This window comes from Citrus clementina, unplaced genomic scaffold (assembly GCF_000493195.1).
Source record: "Citrus clementina cultivar Clemenules unplaced genomic scaffold, Citrus_clementina_v1.0 scaffold_3, whole genome shotgun sequence".
Lineage (NCBI taxonomy): Eukaryota > Viridiplantae > Streptophyta > Magnoliopsida > Sapindales > Rutaceae > Citrus > Citrus x clementina.
Genome location: NW_006262339.1, coordinates 8,775,556 through 8,795,000, shown reverse-complemented (window position 1 = coordinate 8,795,000; position 19,445 = coordinate 8,775,556). Strand labels below are relative to the sequence as shown.

The following is a 19,445-nucleotide window of genomic DNA, read 5'->3' as shown; positions in this document are numbered from 1 at the left end:
GTACTCAAATTCTTCTTGTACTGATTTTTTAATCACTTATAACGTAAATTGAGATCTCAAATCCTTATATTTTATGCAATAGCGTGTGTGTTTGTGCGTGCAAGCACAATAATGAATAATGTACTATCAAAACTCATAAATCATTACCAAATATACTTGTAATAAAATCAAATCAAACCATAAGCATACAAAATGGTTGCATTTCAAACATACCTTATCCACCACTTGATGATACACCTTTTGAAGAGTTTTTTTTTATCAAAAACCTTTGAATTGGAGGTAAGAGATGAAATGGTGAGAGAAGAGGAAACCATGAGAGGAAGAAATTGTGAAAAAGGAATAGTGAGAAGAAGAAACTCTAAGAGGAAGAAATGGTGTAAATATGTGGTTTTATCCTTCACGAGTTTTTTTAACTTTTCCCACCTTCATGAGGCATATACATGTAATAGGGTATAGTGCGATGCCTTGTGAAACTTTGGTAAAAATAAGGTGAACGAAGCACAAGCTTGGGTACATGCATCGGTGCACCAACTGAACACTTTGTTGTATGTTGCTTGACAATATTACTAACAATTATCATTTTTTCATTTTTTTGCATGATATGATTCGTGATATTGCAATATGCATTACTAGAGACCAACATGTATGAATGGCGAGAAATGAACTTGTTCATCGAATGGCAACTATCTCATTGTATATATAGCAATGTTGAGGTGTATAAATCTCTATTGTAATAATAAAGGAAATTATCATTTGTATACCCTTAGTTTACTTCATTATCAAAAATACTACAACACTTTGAGGGTGGATCAATCGTCCACCCTAAGTTGGCAAAATGTATCAGCTGACCACTAAACCATTAGTTGCCGTTTAAGTATGATGACGTCAGAAGGGTAATTTGGTCTTTTTATATGATATAAGTGATAATTTAAGGGTATACAAGTGATAATTTTCAAGGGTAAAATCGTCAATTCACTGTAACTCCGTTAACTTTCAAACGGTAATTAACGGTTTGGTGGTCGGCTGATATATTTTGTCAACTAAGGGTGGACGATTGATACACCCTCAAAGTGTTGTAGTATTTTTAATAATAGAACAAATATAGGGTATATGAATGATAATTTTCCTAATAATATATATATATATATATATATATATATATATAGACACACACACAGGGGAAAAAGTCATTTTCATCCCCAAGGTTTAATGCAATAGTCCATTTCATCCTTACTTTTCAAACAATAACCTAAAATATCATTCCGTTAACTTATCGTTAGTGTAAAACCGTTAACTAGTAATTTATTGAGGACAAAATAAGATTTTTCATTAAAGTGATATAAACTATATTAAAATAATTTTTTTCACGCAATTAAATAACACTACAAAGTATTCAAAATTTATTAACTTTTTTTAAAATGAAATCAACGATGATATAGTTTGATATAACCATTGAATAATTGTCATAAAGAACAAATTGTAATTAACCCAATATCTTTAAATCATTGGAAGAAAAGCTCAAAAATACCACCAATTTTTATGTGCTTGCATGTGCTGAATATCTTCTTTATTTTCAACTCAATTCAAGCCATTTTATTGTGCAATTAGAGAGTATACTTATATGAATAAGAAAATTGTGATATTTTTGGTACTTAGTCTAGGGTTTATAGGGCTTTCATACTACCAAAATAGAAAGAAGTGAAAAAAGAATTGCTTGAAATAAAATTTTTTCATCTTTTTCAGTATTTCCTATTTAGTGGGATTAGATAAAATTATTTTTAGTTATATGTCAACTTTTATTTATTTTTCTAATTTTTTCTTTGATGGAAAATCTTTTTTTACCCTTAATGAATTACTAACAAACGACATTCAACTAACGGTGAGTTAACGGAAGGATGTTTTAAGCTATTGTTTAAAAAGTAAGGATGAAATGAGTTATTGCATGAAACCATAGAGATGAGAAGGACTTTTTCCCCACACACAGAGTATTTAAATTCCTTATATTGCCACAACAGAGCAACACGATCCTTAACTGCCTGTGCTAGAAAGATGTCAAAGAGTTCGCATACATCCATCTCTTGAAAGGAATTCTTCAATACATAATCCGTGTACAGTTCATAGACAACTTTCAGGGGACTCCATTTTCTGAATTCGTAGGTTGACGCACCACAGGAACTTTGTCCCTATATATCAAAATAGAAATCAATTAGTTTACAATTGCTTAATTAAGCAGTTTCTAAAATGAAACTATCAAGTGCTTCAATAGAACCAACCCCACCCCTCGCCCCCCCTCCCCCCCCCCCCCCCCCCCCACCAAAAAAAAAAAAAACCACTTTAGATGGCCTCAAAAGTCAAAACCATATCCCACTCTAAATCTTAACCAGGGGATAGTACATCCTAAATAATGAACGAACATATGACATTATTATTTGTAAATATCGCAAGCAACACGAGATGCAATGCAAGCACTCATACATATAAAAATATTTCACGGTACTGATAGTTTTCCTTTAACATATGCTCTTAAAAAAGCGTTAATGTAATCCTTCAAACAGCAACGAGGCTTGAAAGGGCTTGCTTGAAACCATTATTGATTTTGAAATAGAATTGTCCCAACACATCGGGACCAAAAGTACGTGTACATTACATGTTACCTGGGAAGATTACTTAGTTGAAAGATATTTCAATCAAGTGTATATGATCATCACTTGTTCGATACCATGTTATGTTCTGTCTCTTGATGGTTCAGCATACATATAAGGGAAGTGGTAAGTAACCTTAATATTGAACATTGAATCTTTGTGACTTTTCTATTGCTTTGGTTGCTCTTTATAATTCTCTGCCAACATCTACCACGAGAAATTCTTTTCATTTCCAGCTATATCAACTTTCTCCCAGATCCTATACTGAGCAGTAAATTGTTATAGCCTAAAAATCAGACGTGTATAACGATTACAAAAAGTGACAAAAGTGTGAACCCCACAAGAACCTTCACCCCATTCCCTGCCCCACCTGAAAAACACAGCTAGGCCACAAGATCATACGGAAACCTCTTTCAGCCACTAGTAAACCTGAAACTTTTCACTTTTTGGATTCTTGCTTTCCCTTCACATTCTTACTTGCAGTGCCTCACTCAACCATTTTCTACTTCACACCTTCCCTTCCTACTCACAACAACTGAACTACACGTACAAAACAAATTTCAGATATAGCATGTACCTGTTAAAACAATTATGTTGAATGAAAATTCTAGTGGAGATGGAGATGGCTATCCTGGTGATTGGATGCGTACTTGTAACACTTGTGAAGCAGCAGTTAGTAGACTCTACTGCCACACTCACTTAGCTTACTTCTGTGACAGCTGTGATGAACGTGTTCATGCTTACAATTCCATGGCCTTACCACATGAGCGCGTGTGGGTTTCCGCTGCATGTGAGAATGGACAAGCAACTTTCTCCTGCAACACTGATGCTGCATCTCTCCGCCTCAGTTGTGATGCTGATAAACACCTGGCCAACTTCCTAGCCCACCACCACCATGCTAGGGTCCCAGCACCTCCTTTCTCAGATCTATTCACTGCACCCTCGAGTACTTATCTGCCAGACCCCATGTTTGACACTGAAAAGGAAGTCACTGCGCCTACAATTGATGAAGTAGATGAAGATGAGATGGATTCTTGGTTGTTACTTGAGCCTGCTAACCATGACAACCAGATGAATAGTGGACACACATATGTTCAGGAGCTAGATGAGTCCTTTGGTATGGAATACAACTCATGCACGAAGCATGAGTGCCAAGATCAAAACAATCTGCAGCAACTACAATGCACTCATCGGGGAGACAATGGAAGCGATGGTGTGGTGCCAGTTCAGCCTTTTCAAGTGAAGGATAAAGAAGAACAGCAAAAACAACAGCAACAGCAAGAGAATGAATACTTTAGTAGGAAGTATGAAGCCTCAAAAGCTGCTTTCATTAACAACCCTTCAATTAGTCAGACCGTAAGATTTCTTATATTTACGTAAACACGAAACCATTATTTCCATTAGAAATTCTCTTAAGTTTATTAACTTGACGACTTCATGTACTTTTCTTTTTTCTTTTGATGGCAGTCTACTTTCTTTTCGTTAATGATCCTGAAAATTCCATATTGACTCTGTTCTCTGCGGGGCATTTAACTTAATTTTAGATTAAGGACTTGATTAAAGATACTCGGGAATCAACTTTACTTCCATGGTTCCAGGATATTTTTTTAGATCATCAGTTTCAGTGGCATATTAGGTTTAATAATCCCTTAGTCTTATGCTTTCCTCTAGAAACACCACCGAATTAAGTAAACAAGTAGAAGTTTTCAAAAGCAAGAAGGTATAAGACACAATGCTTCATAAACATGTTTACGAGAAATCACACCTATGAACAAAAAGATCATCTTACTTAATCTATCCTCCCTCTTTTACCAATCATGGCGTAACTTAATTGTATGAATCTCTAACATTACACAGTTCTATCGATCTTGTACTTGTAAGGTTTTTCCATGCTGTTATGCACTATCTGCATAGGGAATGCTTCCATATTCCGAATATTTCCTATCGCAGGTAAGGTATTATATTATAGCTTCTATTTAATTCTAACTCCAATTCCAAATCCAGGTCCCCGTGTCTGGCATCTTACCAAAGGCAACAAGGGCTGACATCTCAAGTTCATACACCAAATATTCACAAGGGACGAATGACCTCTTCCCAAACTTTTCATTCTTCGTGCCCCTGCAATTCTCTCCAATGAACAGGGTGGCAAAGGTCCTAAGATACAGAGAAAAAAGAAAAGCAAGGAGATTCGAGAAGAAAATAAGATATGCCTCTAGGAAGGCCTATGCAGAGGCTCGACCTCGAGTCAAGGGCAGGTTTGCAAGGAAAACAGAAATGGATTTTGAAGTCGATGAGATGTTCTCAATAGAAGAGTATGGCTATGGCATTGTTCCATCATATTGAAAATAAGAGGAAAACAAATCACTTCTAAAGTTCTAATTAAGTGATGGGTTATGCATTAATTTATCTAGATTTGCCATTGTATCCCAAGTTGTTCGATATGTGGGGATAATTGTCAGTACTTTATGCAAATTCTTGTCTTTACCACCATTCTATACTCCTCTAAACTTGTGTTCATCTTGTTGCTACTGCAATACAAACAGACAAAAGAAGTTGTAAATGTTATCCTGAAACTTCCGTCCAACAAGAGATAAAGAATCAAGCATTGTACTTTAAGAAAAGCTTACTGCACTTTATACCTTTCCGATGGTAAGATGTGCATAAAGCATAACAAATTTCACCCGCATCTAAAGAAAGGCTAGAAAGGGTCCTAAGGGACAGGAATAATAGATCCAAAGCACAGCAGTATCTAGTGCCCACACTAAGTCTGTTCAAGCTTGAGTGAGTTTTCCAACTTTTGTTTTAAGTCTCTTATTAGCTGTTCCGTGATCACACTTTATTTACTTGAGTACCCATTTCTGCACGGCCATTGGTCAGTATTTACAGATCTAATATAACTCACACAAAGCTCTCAATCAGGACAATTTGGTTTATATCTACTTACTTGATTGTGAAGTAAATTCCCAAACAAAGCTAACATTCTTCAACTCCAAATACCAATTTCCTAGTCCATAACATTACCACAGAGCAAAAGCTGGTAATTATGAGTCTGTCTGATTCATGAGTGATGAGTACACACATGTATTCCTGGTTTTCTCTACTAGGAAAGTAACTTGATTTCCAAATATTTCCAAACTACTAACTTGTCAATTGCTAATAAACCAACTATCCAAGTCATGCCAATAGTTCACTCAGTGAATATTTATGCTCATCAAGTTGATGGCTGAATTCAGACAGATGCATGTATGTGAGGCAACTTTCCTAAGTCCTTTTAAAAAAAAAAAAAAAACTTTTTCAGTATTCCAATTTCCGAGACCACTGGGAATATCAACTTGTTTCATTGTAGCCAAACTCGAATTCTCAATTTCTCATGTAGAGTAGGACGAATCAGTACTGGGGTGTCAAACTTCTGTGCTACTGAAGTATAACTTTGAATTCAGTGAATCATACTCTGGAACAGGAATAAGCAATGCTTTTAAGGAATTCATAAGCATAAATGAGATTCAGATAACACGCTCCTTAGAAAGGAATCATATAACCATGGTAAGCAGATCGGACAGATTTTCTCTTCAATAATAAAGGGAATATAGGATTTTGCCTTTATTTCTTTGTTAAATTACTGTAGCAAGGGGAAGAGGAGGGAATTCATTGTCGAATTCAAACTACTAACAAACTCCAAGTGCGTACATGCCTACTATTCATATATTCTAAGCCTACAGAATGAAATAAATTAACAGCATGTGACAGATGAATGAAATAAGGGCATCTCCAACTGCGAATATTACATCCATTGTAATTGAAAAATGTTGAATTGGCATATCTTACATCTGTTGTAGTTGGAAAATGTTGAATTGGCATATCATACATAATGTCTCATTTTTCTTCATTCATATTGGCGTATGGTAATGACGTAGAGTAGTAAATGTCACATCAATTGGGATGAAATTTTGTAACGTGTAGTACTACTCATTAATGTATGTTAGATAAAGTAATTTTAAGTCACTGCAACTACTAAATTCATGTGGAGAAATAGAAACAAAGCTCAACCACATGGAATGAAGTGGAATGAGAGGCTCTCCTAGAGGCCACGGTTGGATGGATCCAAATTTTCTTATACAACATTCAAAAAAAAAAAAAAAAAAATTTACCAAAGCCGAAACTCAAATGTCATTCTTTTCACATCAAGTATCTATTGCAGTGTAACCATTGGCTTGCTTAAGTTCTTTTTTCTTTTTCCACTCACGAAAGTAACTTAATCTTAGATTCTTATTTGTTGTGAATGCTCATACAGCCCAAGCCACCAAAGCAGCCATCATATTCTCAAGTCTCAACAAAAGGGCAACAACAAAACAAAATGACATATTCTCCATAGATAATTTCTCACCACATGCTTCTCTCTCTCATTTCTTTTGGCTATGAACGCTTTTGTATTTTAATCCTCTTAGTAAGGGAAGAAATTTCAATGATAGGAGAAAGATATGAAAAGCATAAATCCTCAAAAAAAATAAAAAATAAAATAAAGATCTATAATCAGCAGATGAGACAAGCTGGAGTACAAGTAATTTTACAACACATGGGCTCTCGTAGAGGCAATGTCAACCTGAAAATTGGTTTTTCTGAGTGTCAATCATCTTTATTGATGCCCAAGATGAGAATATGTTTATGCCTAACACATGATATGACTAAGACCATTAGAATAATTTGGAAATACATAGAGTAATGGTAGCCTAACTATATTGTTCAATAGTTTTTATTCGAGTACCCCACCGAACAGAACAGAATATCCGCAGAGATCTCTAAGGAAAAGAAAAAAAGAAGAAAAAAAGGCATTGGCAAATAATTTCAAGGGATTTGAATGCGTCTGTCTGTTAACTAGTGGAATTCATGTGTGCCTGCAAGGGTATAAGTAAAGAGAGGAGAAACTGAACTGTCCTGGAAACAACTCGAATGCCACATGGCTCAAGTTGTCAAGTGTGATTCCAAGAAACCACATCAGTCTCGCTAAAGCCCCCTTTTTATGTTTTCTTCTTCTGATCTCTAGACCAGGCTATAAAACTCTTTGAGATCACTCAAGTCATATTTTCCACTCAAACTGGGATGTTACGCATAGAAAAGAACTTACAAGTCAGAAAAGGTGGAAAAAAAAAATGCTGTACTTAAGGCAACATTAGATTTTCCTGATAGAACGGTCCGAAAATCCATAGGTTGAAGCTTAACAAAGATGTTACTTTGGTGTCTGTTAAACAATAAATTAGTAAGCAGGAACACTGTTGCCAATGAATTGTTCTTTTTTGTTCTTATTAACCTTCTACAGAACTTGAAATCATCGGAAATATTTTTGTCGGATAGAAAAAGATCAGAAATGGACATCTGCTGGGATTCAATAGATCCACTATCTAACAGATGATCGCTACCGGAGTTCCCTGATTTCCCCAGAGACCAGAAAATATAAATGTCGAATGAGACTCTGAAAAAAAAAAAAAAAAAAAAAACCTACACTAACCAGCTGAAAAAGGGAACAGAATTTAGGTCCCTTCATACAAATCCTAAAAGCCCCTGCATCAAACTCGTGGTCTTTCTCTCATATAGACCATTACAGTGGGAGAAGGGGTATAACGCCCTGTTTCAACACCTCATCTACTATAAAATGATGAAAATTTTTATTGAAGTTCTCATAAACAAACAACCCTAGTTGAAACTGTGAAAGTTTTGCCACCTGACCAAAATAGCAGTGTTAGGAAATGGATTAGCCTCGTTCAAAGAGGGGATATTCGAATTAGGAAATGGAACTAGGACATACTCTTCTAGTGCCCTCGGAATGCTTCAGAAAAACATCCCATGCAGACTACAATATTAATCAGCCAATTAGAACTTTCATAGATGAAATTTAATTCAAAGATTAAATTATATCTGCAGCTAGTAAGGCCAAAAAGGAAGTTGTGAAGTGGGGAGTAGACCACAAAAAATAAAAATTAGAATCACATAAAACGTATTTGTTAATCAAAGTTGAGCCTAGCAAGCCATTTGCCTTAGTTTTAATGAGATCGCATATATTCAATCTGATCATGAAGTTTTATTTTCTATTTCTTTTTTGCCTTAATTTTAATGAGATTTTATGTGTTCAAACTGATTCATGAAGTTTTAATTTCTATTTCTTCGGTTTAACAACACTAAAGCATCGGATTCTAATGCACATTTTCATATTCTTTTTCCATTTACATATCTTGCGTCATCTGCAAAAGGTTCCAATTGATTGATTGTCTATGTATCTACATTTGATAAATATTTGAGTTTCTAAGAGTTATTTTTTATTAGGTAAATTTTAATTCATCCCTAAATAGAATGAAAATCTTCAATTTATCCCCTAAAAATTTGAAAATCTTAATTTACCCTCATTTTTATTCAGAAGATGAGGGCAAATGAAGGGCACTGTGATTTTTTTTTTTAAAGTCTTCTTGACAGTAAGTGAGATAAATCAATGTTTTCACACTTTTATAAAATAAATTGAAAATTATCATTCTAAGTAGAGGATAAATTGAAGTTTATCCTTTTTTTAATAATAAAGACATGTAACCTGTTGATATTGTAAAACCAGCAGAAAGTAAAAACCAAGCAATGAACCAAGTAGAGATTTATGTCCCTGAAATATTGTTGTTCCTTATGCAAAGTGGCAAGAATTGCTTTCATTGTCACTTTAATTGTTTTGAGAAATTCAAAGGTAAAAAAAAGACCAGAATAGTCTACATTGGTTCCAACAACAAACCCACTCAAAGACAATTCACCCAGATTTGAACGCGGGAAAAAGTAACAAAATGACGCATAAGCTTATGAAGTTGCACAAAACATGCTAAATGTAACATCTGTAAATTACAATTTTAACTAGTTTTCAATCATCTAAAGCATGGCATTTTGACGTTGGCTGGAACTTAAATCATGAATGAGGTCTTTCTGGAAGTTAGTACTTTTCAGCTCTAAACTCTAGTCTGTCTCATAGAACAATCGCCAATGTACACACCCCTTCAGATACAGAGTGATTTCATGATTTGCTATCTCTAAGTAGGTTATCTGTATCAACTTACACGTGGAAATGAGAACCTTGAAATAAAGATGAGCATGCCTCTGTTGAGGCCCATCTGCATGATGAAGGAACAAGGCAACATCAATCCAAAAATGGAGTGAAAATGAAAACTTTTTAAAAGAAAACTATTAACAAAATGGTCACACTGTGATTTCCCAGACACCTTGGCACAGCTATTTGTGGACTTTATTGATCTTCTGTGATGGTCAATCATCATGTTCATCCTCATCTTCAGAATCTAAGAAAATAAATAAATAGATTCATTCAGGATCACATCATCACAGCACCGGCGGAGAAAGCAATTTACAAATGGTATCTTTCTGGAAACTTCCTCTAAATGTACCGTAACAAGAAATATGTGACCACTAGCTTCTCAACTGCGGGAAGCCAAAACATTATTTATTTGCAATATTACAATAATAAGAACACACTGTGTAAGTCCTACGAAAAATATTTTTCAAAAGAGTACACTGTTCTGGACTTCTAGTTGAGCAATGTTAAGAAAATGGCACCAAATTCATCATAATTGTCAAGCCCTCTCAAAGTGGCTTCAAATTGTTGGCTAATATTGTGCAATTGTTTGGTTACACCAAAAAATATGCCCTGGTTCTGGTCTTCTAAACCAGGGATATAATGGTCAAATAGTGCCATTATATCAATTCATGCTATTCCCAGTGGTCAATTTCATTGTTTGTGTCACTTGGTCAATGCTATCCGAAAGTTTTACCGTATGATTGATATAATTACAGAATTTTTAATGCCTTAAATCCAACCCATGTACTGAATCATGTTACATACCTGATCGGACGTCATCGCTAACCTGGCCTCTCGCTTGAATTTGTTTCACGACCATCCCAACCATTAACTTCCACCAATATATATGAAGAACAAGCAACCAGATTAGAAGAGTGTTGAAAAGATAATAACAAATGGGTCCATCCATCTGGTGGTTCTCCTTATTGAAGTTCAGAAGAACTTCATAGCTGTGATAAAGAGATAAAAAGAAAATGCGGAGATTATACTACTTTGAACCAATACGGACAAGGAATGCAAGAAATTTTTTCATGTAAACTGCATTGTACGGTAGAAGGTCACCACTGGCACTGGGCACATGTCACTCAACTACCAATATGACCATAAATGCTGATGGGTATACTAAATATTTGTCATGCCATTTGGATTACACAAGAGGTATGCCTGATGGTCTTCTAGTCCTACTAATTTAAATTAAATGAAGACAGTACATAAAAAAGAGAGTTACAAATCTTTCTCTATGATATAATCAATCAATCACAGCTGCATAAATTTAGATTGAGAAGAAGAAGCTGGCAAGAACTTGGATAACATTGTCGAGCTGCCTTAATAGAACAATGTTTACAAGTAAACCATACAGTGATCTTCTTGCTGAGTAATGGTTTCAAAAATTAGCTCAAGTAAATTTTTCTCTATTCTTTTAAGTATTGTATCTTCACTTTTCCAGAACTTCATTTGCAATATAGTTTAGGGAGGTTCATAAATCAGTCATCAAATCCTACTAAGAATGAGACTACAAGTAGTATCTTGTCCTCCAAGGACACTCAGCTACATTATTGTTTCCGATTCTGTGCTATTGTAAGTAAGATATATAAGATATTGAGAAATCCAACATGTATTAAGGGGTGTCTATTACGCTGGAGGCTGAACTTACCTTGTACTCCAAATTACCCAGAAAGGATAGTAAATTATGCGAAGTACAGTCCAAGAGCAAACGAAAACAATAAAAGATATGCTAGCTATCCATTCAATGCCGCTATATTTTGACATCTTCGCCACTTCTAGGAAAATATCACTAACATCATGTACAGCTAAAACAACTGAACCGACACGAGTGAACCTGCAAGAGGAAGAAGCAATCTTTACATGCCAAAGGCAGAAAGAGCATATTATTGAACAAAAACTTCAATTGATCATTATTAACAAAAATCAAAACATACATCAAAACTTAATATTGTTTTAGCATAATAGAAAACTGCAGAATTATACCATTGCAGTATTGAATCAGTCAACTTTCAAAGCTACCCAAAAATGAAAACAAGCTGCAAACTGAATCCTATTCCAATACCTTAATATGTAAGAAAGCACAATGAGAATTACAGTAGCTACATGATGAGCCATGGACACCCCAAAATCTGAACGCCGTGTTTCCCAAACGAGCAAAGCTAATATGGAGTATGCATAGAATCCACCAACATACATGTACAATCCCTTCAATTTCAATCTGCAGATCAAGAAAACTGCCAGTCAACTACTTTGAACAGACAAGAAATCCATCATAACTAAGAATATGGATTATGTAAGAATCAAGAACAACAATAAGCAATTTTGCTATTTCTGCCGTATCAAATAGCAGAGTAGAGCTTACTTTGTTTTCTGATAAGGCCAAGCCTGATTTCCAGGCCCCTCCCAAAAGTACTTTGTATTAGTGAACCAAGGTTCATCATAGGAAACAACTAGTGCCAAAAGTTCAGCAGAAAAGAAGTAAACACATTTCCATGCAGACTCCTTAAATTTATTGATTTTTTGCCTTTTAATTTGTGTCCCAAAATTGATTCTTGCATGCCCCTTCCCAATAATCAGTCTTCTTGCTAAATTCTGCAACAAACATGAACAGATACTTCCTATCAAACAAGAGGATTTTGAGAAAAAGAGAAGTTGCAAAAAAGAAGATAACATGTCGAACAATGGACACAGAACAAATTGCAACTAGAAGAAAAAGACATGGAAACTAGAACATTAAACAGAAGCAAACTAACATATTTTGAAGCCATAAAAAAGATCAAATACAAGCAATGTTCAAATTCAGAAAAATAGAGTCTTATGTAAAAGTTTCAGTGCACTCATGAGTATAGATCCCTAAGGTTGAAACAGAAACAAACTTAGAAGTTATTATCCAGTCCAATTAAGACAGTGAGGTGATATTCCTGCTGAAAGATTTTCCAGACCCTTGGCTGTCTGACATTGCAACTTGGTCATGGTAGCAATGTGCATGAGCACGAGTCCGTGAGCATGAGTGTTTAGCTCGATCCTTCAGTTAATTATATTGTTCTACTATGTGCACTAATACTTTCATCAGAACATGCTCCATTTTCAATTATAGCAAGTTTTAAATAAAAGCTTGTACATTAACTTCTACACCCATTCCTCTCCTGCTTTTAATCTTAAATCTGTGCCAAATACATTACACATGCACATTTCAAATTTATCTTCACAGTCTTATAAATTTATATCCAAAGTAAAATGGTTTTGAAATTTCAAACATTCATCCACACAATATTACACTTGTCGCAAGGATGTGAAAATTTATTTGTACGGATAATAGAATAAATATACTTGTGTGTATGGATTAAGAATATATATGTTTTCAAATTTAATCTGATTTCTACGATTCTATATATAATAAATGAAAATCTATTCTAGATCTTGCCTCCAAGAAAAAAATAGTGCTTAAAGGATCAAAATGCCAGGACCAGTTTAACAATAATACAATTAGCTTTTTTTTTTAAAAAAAAATTAACATTCAAGTTCATAAATTATGAAATTTAAAAAAGAAAATCCAGAAACACAAATAAAATAAATGATACCTCAAATACACATTTGTCTAAAACGAGCCTAACAGTAGGAAAGAAGATGGCAAAGAATGGCAGTGCCAAAAAGTCTCTGGCCTCTGGGTATGATTCGTACTCCCAATTGATCACGAAACTGGAAATTCCCAAAATAGCCATTTGGAGCGCGGGAAAGAATTTGATCAATTCAGAAAGGAAGAAGGAAGAGAGAGGATCAGAATCATTTTACTGGGAATTTTCAGAAAGAAAGAAGCCAGACATTTCTTTACTTTTGGTGACGATCTTTGGTGGACAATGTTGTTACACGAGGATTCTTTTAATTGGCAGTTGCAGAAATTCGGCGGTACACTTTCTGACAGTTATTAAATATCCTAACCGTTTTTTACCCGACCCGAAATTTGATGACCCACATTGCATATCCGGTCAGATGCTTTAAGGCACAATCTGATCGATCAGTTATTCAAAATATAAACACATATATAATTACTCCCTGGTTATGTTATCGTCACAAATGACTGTAACATACATTGTGAATCCTAACTGCATATATTTGTTATGTAGTATAGAGATCTGCTTCCTCTTACAAATATTTGGAGAGATTATCCGCATTTGTTGAAGGAAAAATGTTTTGAATTCCCACAGAGACTCAAATCATTTAACCTAAACTTCGATGAGGCAACAAGTCCACCATTTAAACCAAGACCTTAGTGTTAGTGGCTTCTTTATCACCTTATTATTGATGGAGATACCTTGTTTCCAATATTAACCCAGTACAACAAACAAACACATCGAGTACAGCTCGACTAAGAGTTACCAAATGTGCCTGTGATGGAAAGCAGAACCAATTCTCACATAGCCTGTCCAGCTCCTTCAGCAATTCAACTTTGCGGGAAAAAAAAAAGGCACATGCATGCATCCTTCATATTGCTAATTAATCATGGACATAGTCATATTGCTAATTACGGTTACGATTCTTTGGATTGTTGCCAAAAATCATTAATTACAGACCCGGTGAAGGAATAACTTATTATCTGATACTCGCTAGGATATGCATACTGATATATAGTCATATAATAAGGGCACCAGAGATGAAGATGGAAACGGTCCAAATAATATGAAGTCTCCTAATTAATCTGTCCCAAACATACAAAATGCACACAACTTACTAACAAAATTATGAAACTGTGATTTCCCAAACACTCAGCACAGCTACTTAATAATCTTCTCTGGTGGTCAATCATCATGTTCATTCTCATCTTCAGAATCTGGAAATAATAATAACGATAACAATCAATAACCAAATTCAGCATCACAGCACAGTTGGAGAAAGCAGTTTACTGATGGAAATCTTTCAAGAAACTTCATCTACATGTACCACATCATGTAATGAAATGGTGTTCCTTACCTGACCGAACATCATCGCTAACATGGCCTCTTGCATGGATTTGTTCCACGACCATCCCGACCATTAAACTCCACCAATAAATATTAACAACAAGCAAGCAGAACAGAAGAGTATTAAAAATATAATAATAAATAGGTCCATCTACTGCATGCTTCTCCATGTCCAAGGTGAGAACAACTTCATAGCTGTTATGGAAAGAACAATGTTAAGTGGAAAGGAAAGGCAGGGACTATTTGCCTTGGTAGGTTAATCTAGAACGATCTCATTACGAATGATCTCAAGCTACATCAGTGATTATTGTTGCTATTATAATATATGCTAAAGGATGAAGTTACCTTGTACTCCGAAGAATCCAGAGAGGATAGCAAATTATGCGAAGTACAGTCCAACAGAAAACGAAAGTGGTGAAAAATATGCTAGAAGTCCGCTCAAACCCACCATATTTTGACATCTTTGCAACTTCTAGGAAAACATCGGTGGCATCGTGTAAGGCTAAAACAACTGGAGCAACACGAGTGAACCTTCAGGAGGAAGAGGTCATCGTAAAGATGCAAAAGAGGAAACAGCATATATTAGATAACTAAAATTCTAATCAATCATTGTCAACCAAAAAAACAAATCAGAGTCATCCAATTATACATTTTTTGAATCAGACAAGTTTCAAAAGAGAAAAGAAGCAGCAAACTGAAGCCTCTTCCACTACCTAAATATGTAAGACAATGCTAGGAGAATGACAGTTGCTATATGGTGAGTCATGGACACCACAAAATCACTACGCCTCGTTTCCCAAAATAGCAAAGCAAGGATTGAGTATGTGTAGAATCCGGCAGCATACATGTACAATCCCTTCAATTTCAATCTGAAACTCAAGAATAGCTCCAGTCAGCTATACAGCTATACGAACATTGATTTAATCATGGGAGGAGATCAAGAAACAACAATAAGCAATATTACTACTTCGGCGATACTAAATAGCAGAGTAGAGCTCACTTAGTTTTCTGATCAGGCCAAATCTGATCTCCAGGCCCTACCCAAAAGTACTTAGTGTTAGTGAACCAAGGTTCATAGCGAGAGACAACTAGCGCCAAAAGTTCAGCAGAAAGGAAGTAAACACATTTCCATGCCGACTCTTTAAATTTATTGATTTTCTTCCTTTTAATTTTTGTCACAAAATCATTTCTGGCATGCCCCTTCCCGAAAATAGTTCTTCTAGCTAAAATCTGCGACAAACATGAACAGCTACTTCCTGTCAAACACGAGGATTTTGATTTTTTTGGGAAGATAAATGTTTCAAAGGACAAATTAACTTTGTCAAAACTCAAAACGATAGATACTGAACAAATTGGAAATCAAAAAGGGAAAAAAAAAAAAAGAAAGGAGTTGAACATTAGACAGAAGCAATCAAGCACTTCCAAAGTTGTAGAAGAGCAAATATAAAATTATAGTGCACTTGGATATTTACATTACAGGTCACAACAAGAAGTGAGGCAAAATTGAAACCGACAAAAAACCCAGTAATTAATACGAACAAAATATGCATACACTGGTTATTAAAATGATACCTCAAAGAGGAATCTGTCCAAAAAGAGCCTAACTGCAGCAAAGAAGGCGGCAAAGAAGGGCAGTGCCACAACGTCTTTGGCCTCAGGGAATGACTCGTACTCCCAATTGATCACCAAGCCCGATCTGCCCAAGATGCCCATTTGAAGCTCCTAAAAGAAGTTGATAATTAATTCAAAGAAAAAGAAGAAGAAAGAAAGCATATCAGTTTAATGGGGTTCAAGGACAAACAGACATTATCTAGTCAAATGGCGATTCGTTGAAAAATGTTTCATAAGAGTTGTCTAGTTGGAAAGTGCACAAAGTTGGCGGCAGACTTTGGACTGTTATGAAAAACCAACCCGACCCGACCGTGGCGAAAACACCGGACCGTTTATACGGGATTTCTGCAAAAAAAAGATATTTATTTATATATAAAGTGAAGATTCAAATAAGTGAAAATAAATACAAATTGCCAGAAATTCGGAATCTTAGGCTAGTATCAATTACGTATTATATAACTTACATCCTCTCGTCATGCATTATTGATTATTCCTTCTTTTCGTTCTCAACCATGTGCATTAATTCCAACTTCCAAGTTGATTTCATAGTTGGAATTTATTCTTTTAAAAGGTAAATTGTGACAAAGAGTCGTAATACTTGTCCATCATCAAATGATATCATTTACTCAGCCATTAGGCTTTCATAAGTGTGAGGTCAGCGGTTCAAACTCCCACAAAAACATCCTGGAGCTAAAAGTTAAAAGTTACAACTGTCGAACCATTTCTATTCCGTTGGAAAAGAGAAATTAATGTCGCCTGCAAGCGGTGCTGATTCAGATTCCAATTACCGGCAAGCCTGCATTGGAATTTCACCACCACGGCAGTACAGCATCTATGATTTGCTTTGGAATCTATAACCGCACCATGCATGTGGGAAGAGAATAAGTAGGCGGAAAGGAGATATTTAGTTTGACAAATGGCACAGAGAGCGAATCACGAGCCCCCGTATCCCTTGATAATATTATATTCCGTTGCTACTTGCTTTATTCATTTAATGCTAACTGGAGCTATATATATTGAATTCGAAAAGATGATAAGTGTATCAAAAAGATTATATGCTACCAAAAAGCAAGGTGAAGGAATTTGTGCCCCTCGGCAATTTGGTCAAAATATCCCTCCCATTCGTTTGGAACTTTATATAACGATACATGTAATCAAAGAAATGTTATTCTTATCTTGAAAAAAAAAAAACCTGTCACCCTTTCGATCATATGCTATTTTTAATTAAAGTATCATATGCTATTTTTAATTAAAGTTTTTTTTTTATTACATGAGACTATTGCTCCGATTACAACTCATATTACATGAGAATATAACTGATATGTACAAATCAGATTATAATTGGGACCAACATACATCAAAGCTAATGGAGCGCTGCCCAGATTTTAACCCTCTCAAATATTCAAGGGATGTCTACTCCTCGCACTGGGACAAGGTAGCAGATTGCCTTCACTCAATTTTATTTGAGGAAGGAAACACCCCCACATGCATTGTGGGGGTTCGAACTGCTGCTCTCCAAGTTGGAGAGCAGCAGCTCTCACCACTCGGCCAAAGGCCGAGTGGCTTTATTTTTAATTAAAGTTCAAATAAATTAAATGAGTTTTATCTTTACAGATTTGAGTTAGGTAATACGACAACTATTATATCAATTATCATATGAGATATTCCTAATTTTAATCTAATAATTTTTTTTTAATTTTACCTTTTATCCTTCTATGATTTTCATAATATTTAGTTACTCCCTTAACGTCAATCAAAATTTTACCTAAAAATAAAGATTTTTAAATTTAAAAAAACAATTGGACAAAATATCATATCATATTTTGTAATATTACTGATTAGGAACTACTTTTTAAATAATAATAATAATAATAATCTGTTTTCTTTTATCCTTACTCATAAATCAATATATTTTCTTAATAAAAATTTCTATCACGATGATAAGATATCAATCTGGGAGAGGACATCAATGTGGAATTAAGTAATGGATGATGATGAAAGGTCTCTAATTTGGTGCCTTTACATTCCTAAGTTATTTTTATAGGAATCGATTAAACAATATTTTCAACATCCTGAAATCCGGATAATATAATATAAACACTAGATCACTTCTTTGCACTTTCATAATTAATTAATGATTATCATTAGGGAATTTAATTTGGAACCAAAACATAATTTTCACTCCACTTGAATAATAAATAAATCAACCCACATGCATGCTTGTGAAAAACAAGATCAAAAGCATCCACAATATTGATTTCAAAAGAATTAAGGACACTTTTGCGTAATTTAAACAAAAGTAGCCATGAAATATATCTTATTGCGGGTATTATCCAAAGTTACTCGTATAAATTCATTGATCGATCCCCATTTCTAACTCAGGAAAGAAAGAAAAAAAAAGTTAAAATACTCAAAGCTACAAGCACATAAAGATTTGAGAGAAAAGAAAATGAGACATGTTGCAACTGATTTAACGGCGCCCAGCGGGGCTGGGCTGGTACAGTGGAACTCTCCGCTGCCGTACATGTTTGGAGGTCTGCTGCTGGTTTTTGGTGTCATAGCTGTTGCTTTAATGTTTCTTGCTTGCTGTCACGACAAGTCATCGATAACGGGGCCATCGTCCGGTGATCAAAAAGATGAAAAATCTGCGGAAGCGATTGATCCTCCGGCGGCCCTGGAGCCCAAAATTGTTGTAATCATGGCTGGAGATGATCACCCTACACGTATAGCAAGGCCTTCTGCTTCTACTAGCTAGCTAGCTAGCTGTGTTCAGCTAGTTTGATATATGTATCTCTTCCTTTGTTTTTTGGCTGCGAGGAGTTAGGGAATAGGGACAGTGACAAATTTTCATTTTCTAAGACTATACAAGCAAGTTCCCCTCTTCTTTTTCTAAATTACTGTAAATTTCAGATGAAGAACTAAGGAATGAAACGCCGGCCACGAAACTGAATCATTTAATTTTAATTTTCAGTTGAACTTAAGAAAACGTAATAGCCAATTAGTTACTGTTTATTTTTCGTTCTGAAAAGGCTTTGGAGAGATTCTCTCTATATCTAAAGTCTAAATAATTAAGAAAATGATCATAAAAGTAATTAAGAAATCAAATTATGCTGTTAA

The 19,445-nt window shown here is 35.0% G+C and overlaps 4 protein-coding genes across 5 annotated transcripts; 2 read left to right on the top strand and 2 right to left on the bottom strand.

Moving 5' to 3' along the window:
- The first annotated feature begins 3,233 nt into the window (after positions 1-3,233).
- Positions 3,234-4,985, top strand: LOC18047447 (zinc finger protein CONSTANS-LIKE 2). Its single transcript, XM_006440786.1, has 2 exons — positions 3,234-3,998; positions 4,647-4,985. Exons 1-2 carry the CDS (start codon positions 3,234-3,236, stop codon positions 4,983-4,985), a joined length of 1,104 nt encoding a protein of 367 aa, XP_006440849.1.
- A 4,459-nt stretch (positions 4,986-9,444) lies between these two features.
- LOC18049706 (ASC1-like protein) lies at positions 9,445-13,964 on the bottom strand. The gene is made up of 7 exons (XM_024188499.1): positions 13,341-13,964; positions 12,122-12,351; positions 11,822-11,977; positions 11,408-11,593; positions 10,519-10,703; positions 9,884-9,958; positions 9,445-9,775 (listed from the first exon to the last, which is right to left on the bottom strand). Exons 1-6 carry the CDS (start codon positions 13,479-13,481, stop codon positions 9,927-9,929), a joined length of 930 nt encoding a protein of 309 aa, XP_024044267.1. The 5' UTR covers positions 13,482-13,964; the 3' UTR covers positions 9,445-9,775; positions 9,884-9,926.
- A 280-nt stretch (positions 13,965-14,244) lies between these two features.
- LOC18049705 (ASC1-like protein) lies at positions 14,245-16,578 on the bottom strand. Of its 2 annotated transcripts, XM_006440781.2 has the most exons (7): positions 16,523-16,578; positions 16,290-16,439; positions 15,718-15,947; positions 15,431-15,586; positions 15,063-15,248; positions 14,728-14,912; positions 14,245-14,587 (listed from the first exon to the last, which is right to left on the bottom strand). In XM_006440781.2, the coding sequence occupies exons 2-7, from the start codon at positions 16,428-16,430 to the stop codon at positions 14,556-14,558; spliced, it is 930 nt and encodes a 309-aa protein (XP_006440844.1). In that variant the 5' UTR covers positions 16,431-16,439; positions 16,523-16,578; the 3' UTR covers positions 14,245-14,555. The 2 variants fall into 2 exon arrangements, with proteins under 2 accessions (XP_006440844.1, XP_006440845.1); XM_006440782.2 differs by lacking the exon at positions 16,523-16,578 and having other exon boundaries at positions 16,290-16,516.
- Positions 16,579-18,777: 2,199 nt separating this feature from the next.
- Positions 18,778-19,083, top strand: LOC18049704 (protein GLUTAMINE DUMPER 4). Its single transcript, XM_006440779.1, has one exon. The coding sequence runs from the start codon at positions 18,778-18,780 to the stop codon at positions 19,081-19,083; it is 306 nt and encodes a 101-aa protein (XP_006440842.1).
- The last annotated feature ends 362 nt before the right edge of the window (positions 19,084-19,445 follow it).

Coding starts and splice junctions, on each gene's coding strand:
- LOC18047447 (XM_006440786.1), top strand. CDS start 3,234: ATGTTGAATGAAAATTCTAGTGGAGATGGAGATGGCTATCCTGGTGAT. Junction 3,999..4,646: donor ACCCTTCAATTAGTCAGACC/GTAAGATTTCTT, acceptor TTCCAAATCCAG/GTCCCCGTGTCTGGCATCTT.
- LOC18049706 (XM_024188499.1), bottom strand. CDS start 13,481: ATGGCTATTTTGGGAATTTCCAGTTTCGTGATCAATTGGGAGTACGAA. Junction 12,352..13,340: donor TAGACAAATGTGTATTTGAG/GTATCATTTATT, acceptor TGTTTGTTGCAG/AATTTAGCAAGAAGACTGAT. Junction 9,959..10,518: donor TAGCGATGACGTCCGATCAG/GTATGTAACATG, acceptor TTATTTTCTTAG/ATTCTGAAGATGAGGATGAA.
- LOC18049705 (XM_006440781.2), bottom strand. CDS start 16,430: ATGGGCATCTTGGGCAGATCGGGCTTGGTGATCAATTGGGAGTACGAG. Junction 14,913..15,062: donor TGGATTCTTCGGAGTACAAG/GTAACTTCATCC, acceptor TTTCCATAACAG/CTATGAAGTTGTTCTCACCT. Junction 14,588..14,727: donor TAGCGATGATGTTCGGTCAG/GTAAGGAACACC, acceptor TATTATTTCCAG/ATTCTGAAGATGAGAATGAA.
- LOC18049704 (XM_006440779.1), top strand. CDS start 18,778: ATGAGACATGTTGCAACTGATTTAACGGCGCCCAGCGGGGCTGGGCTG.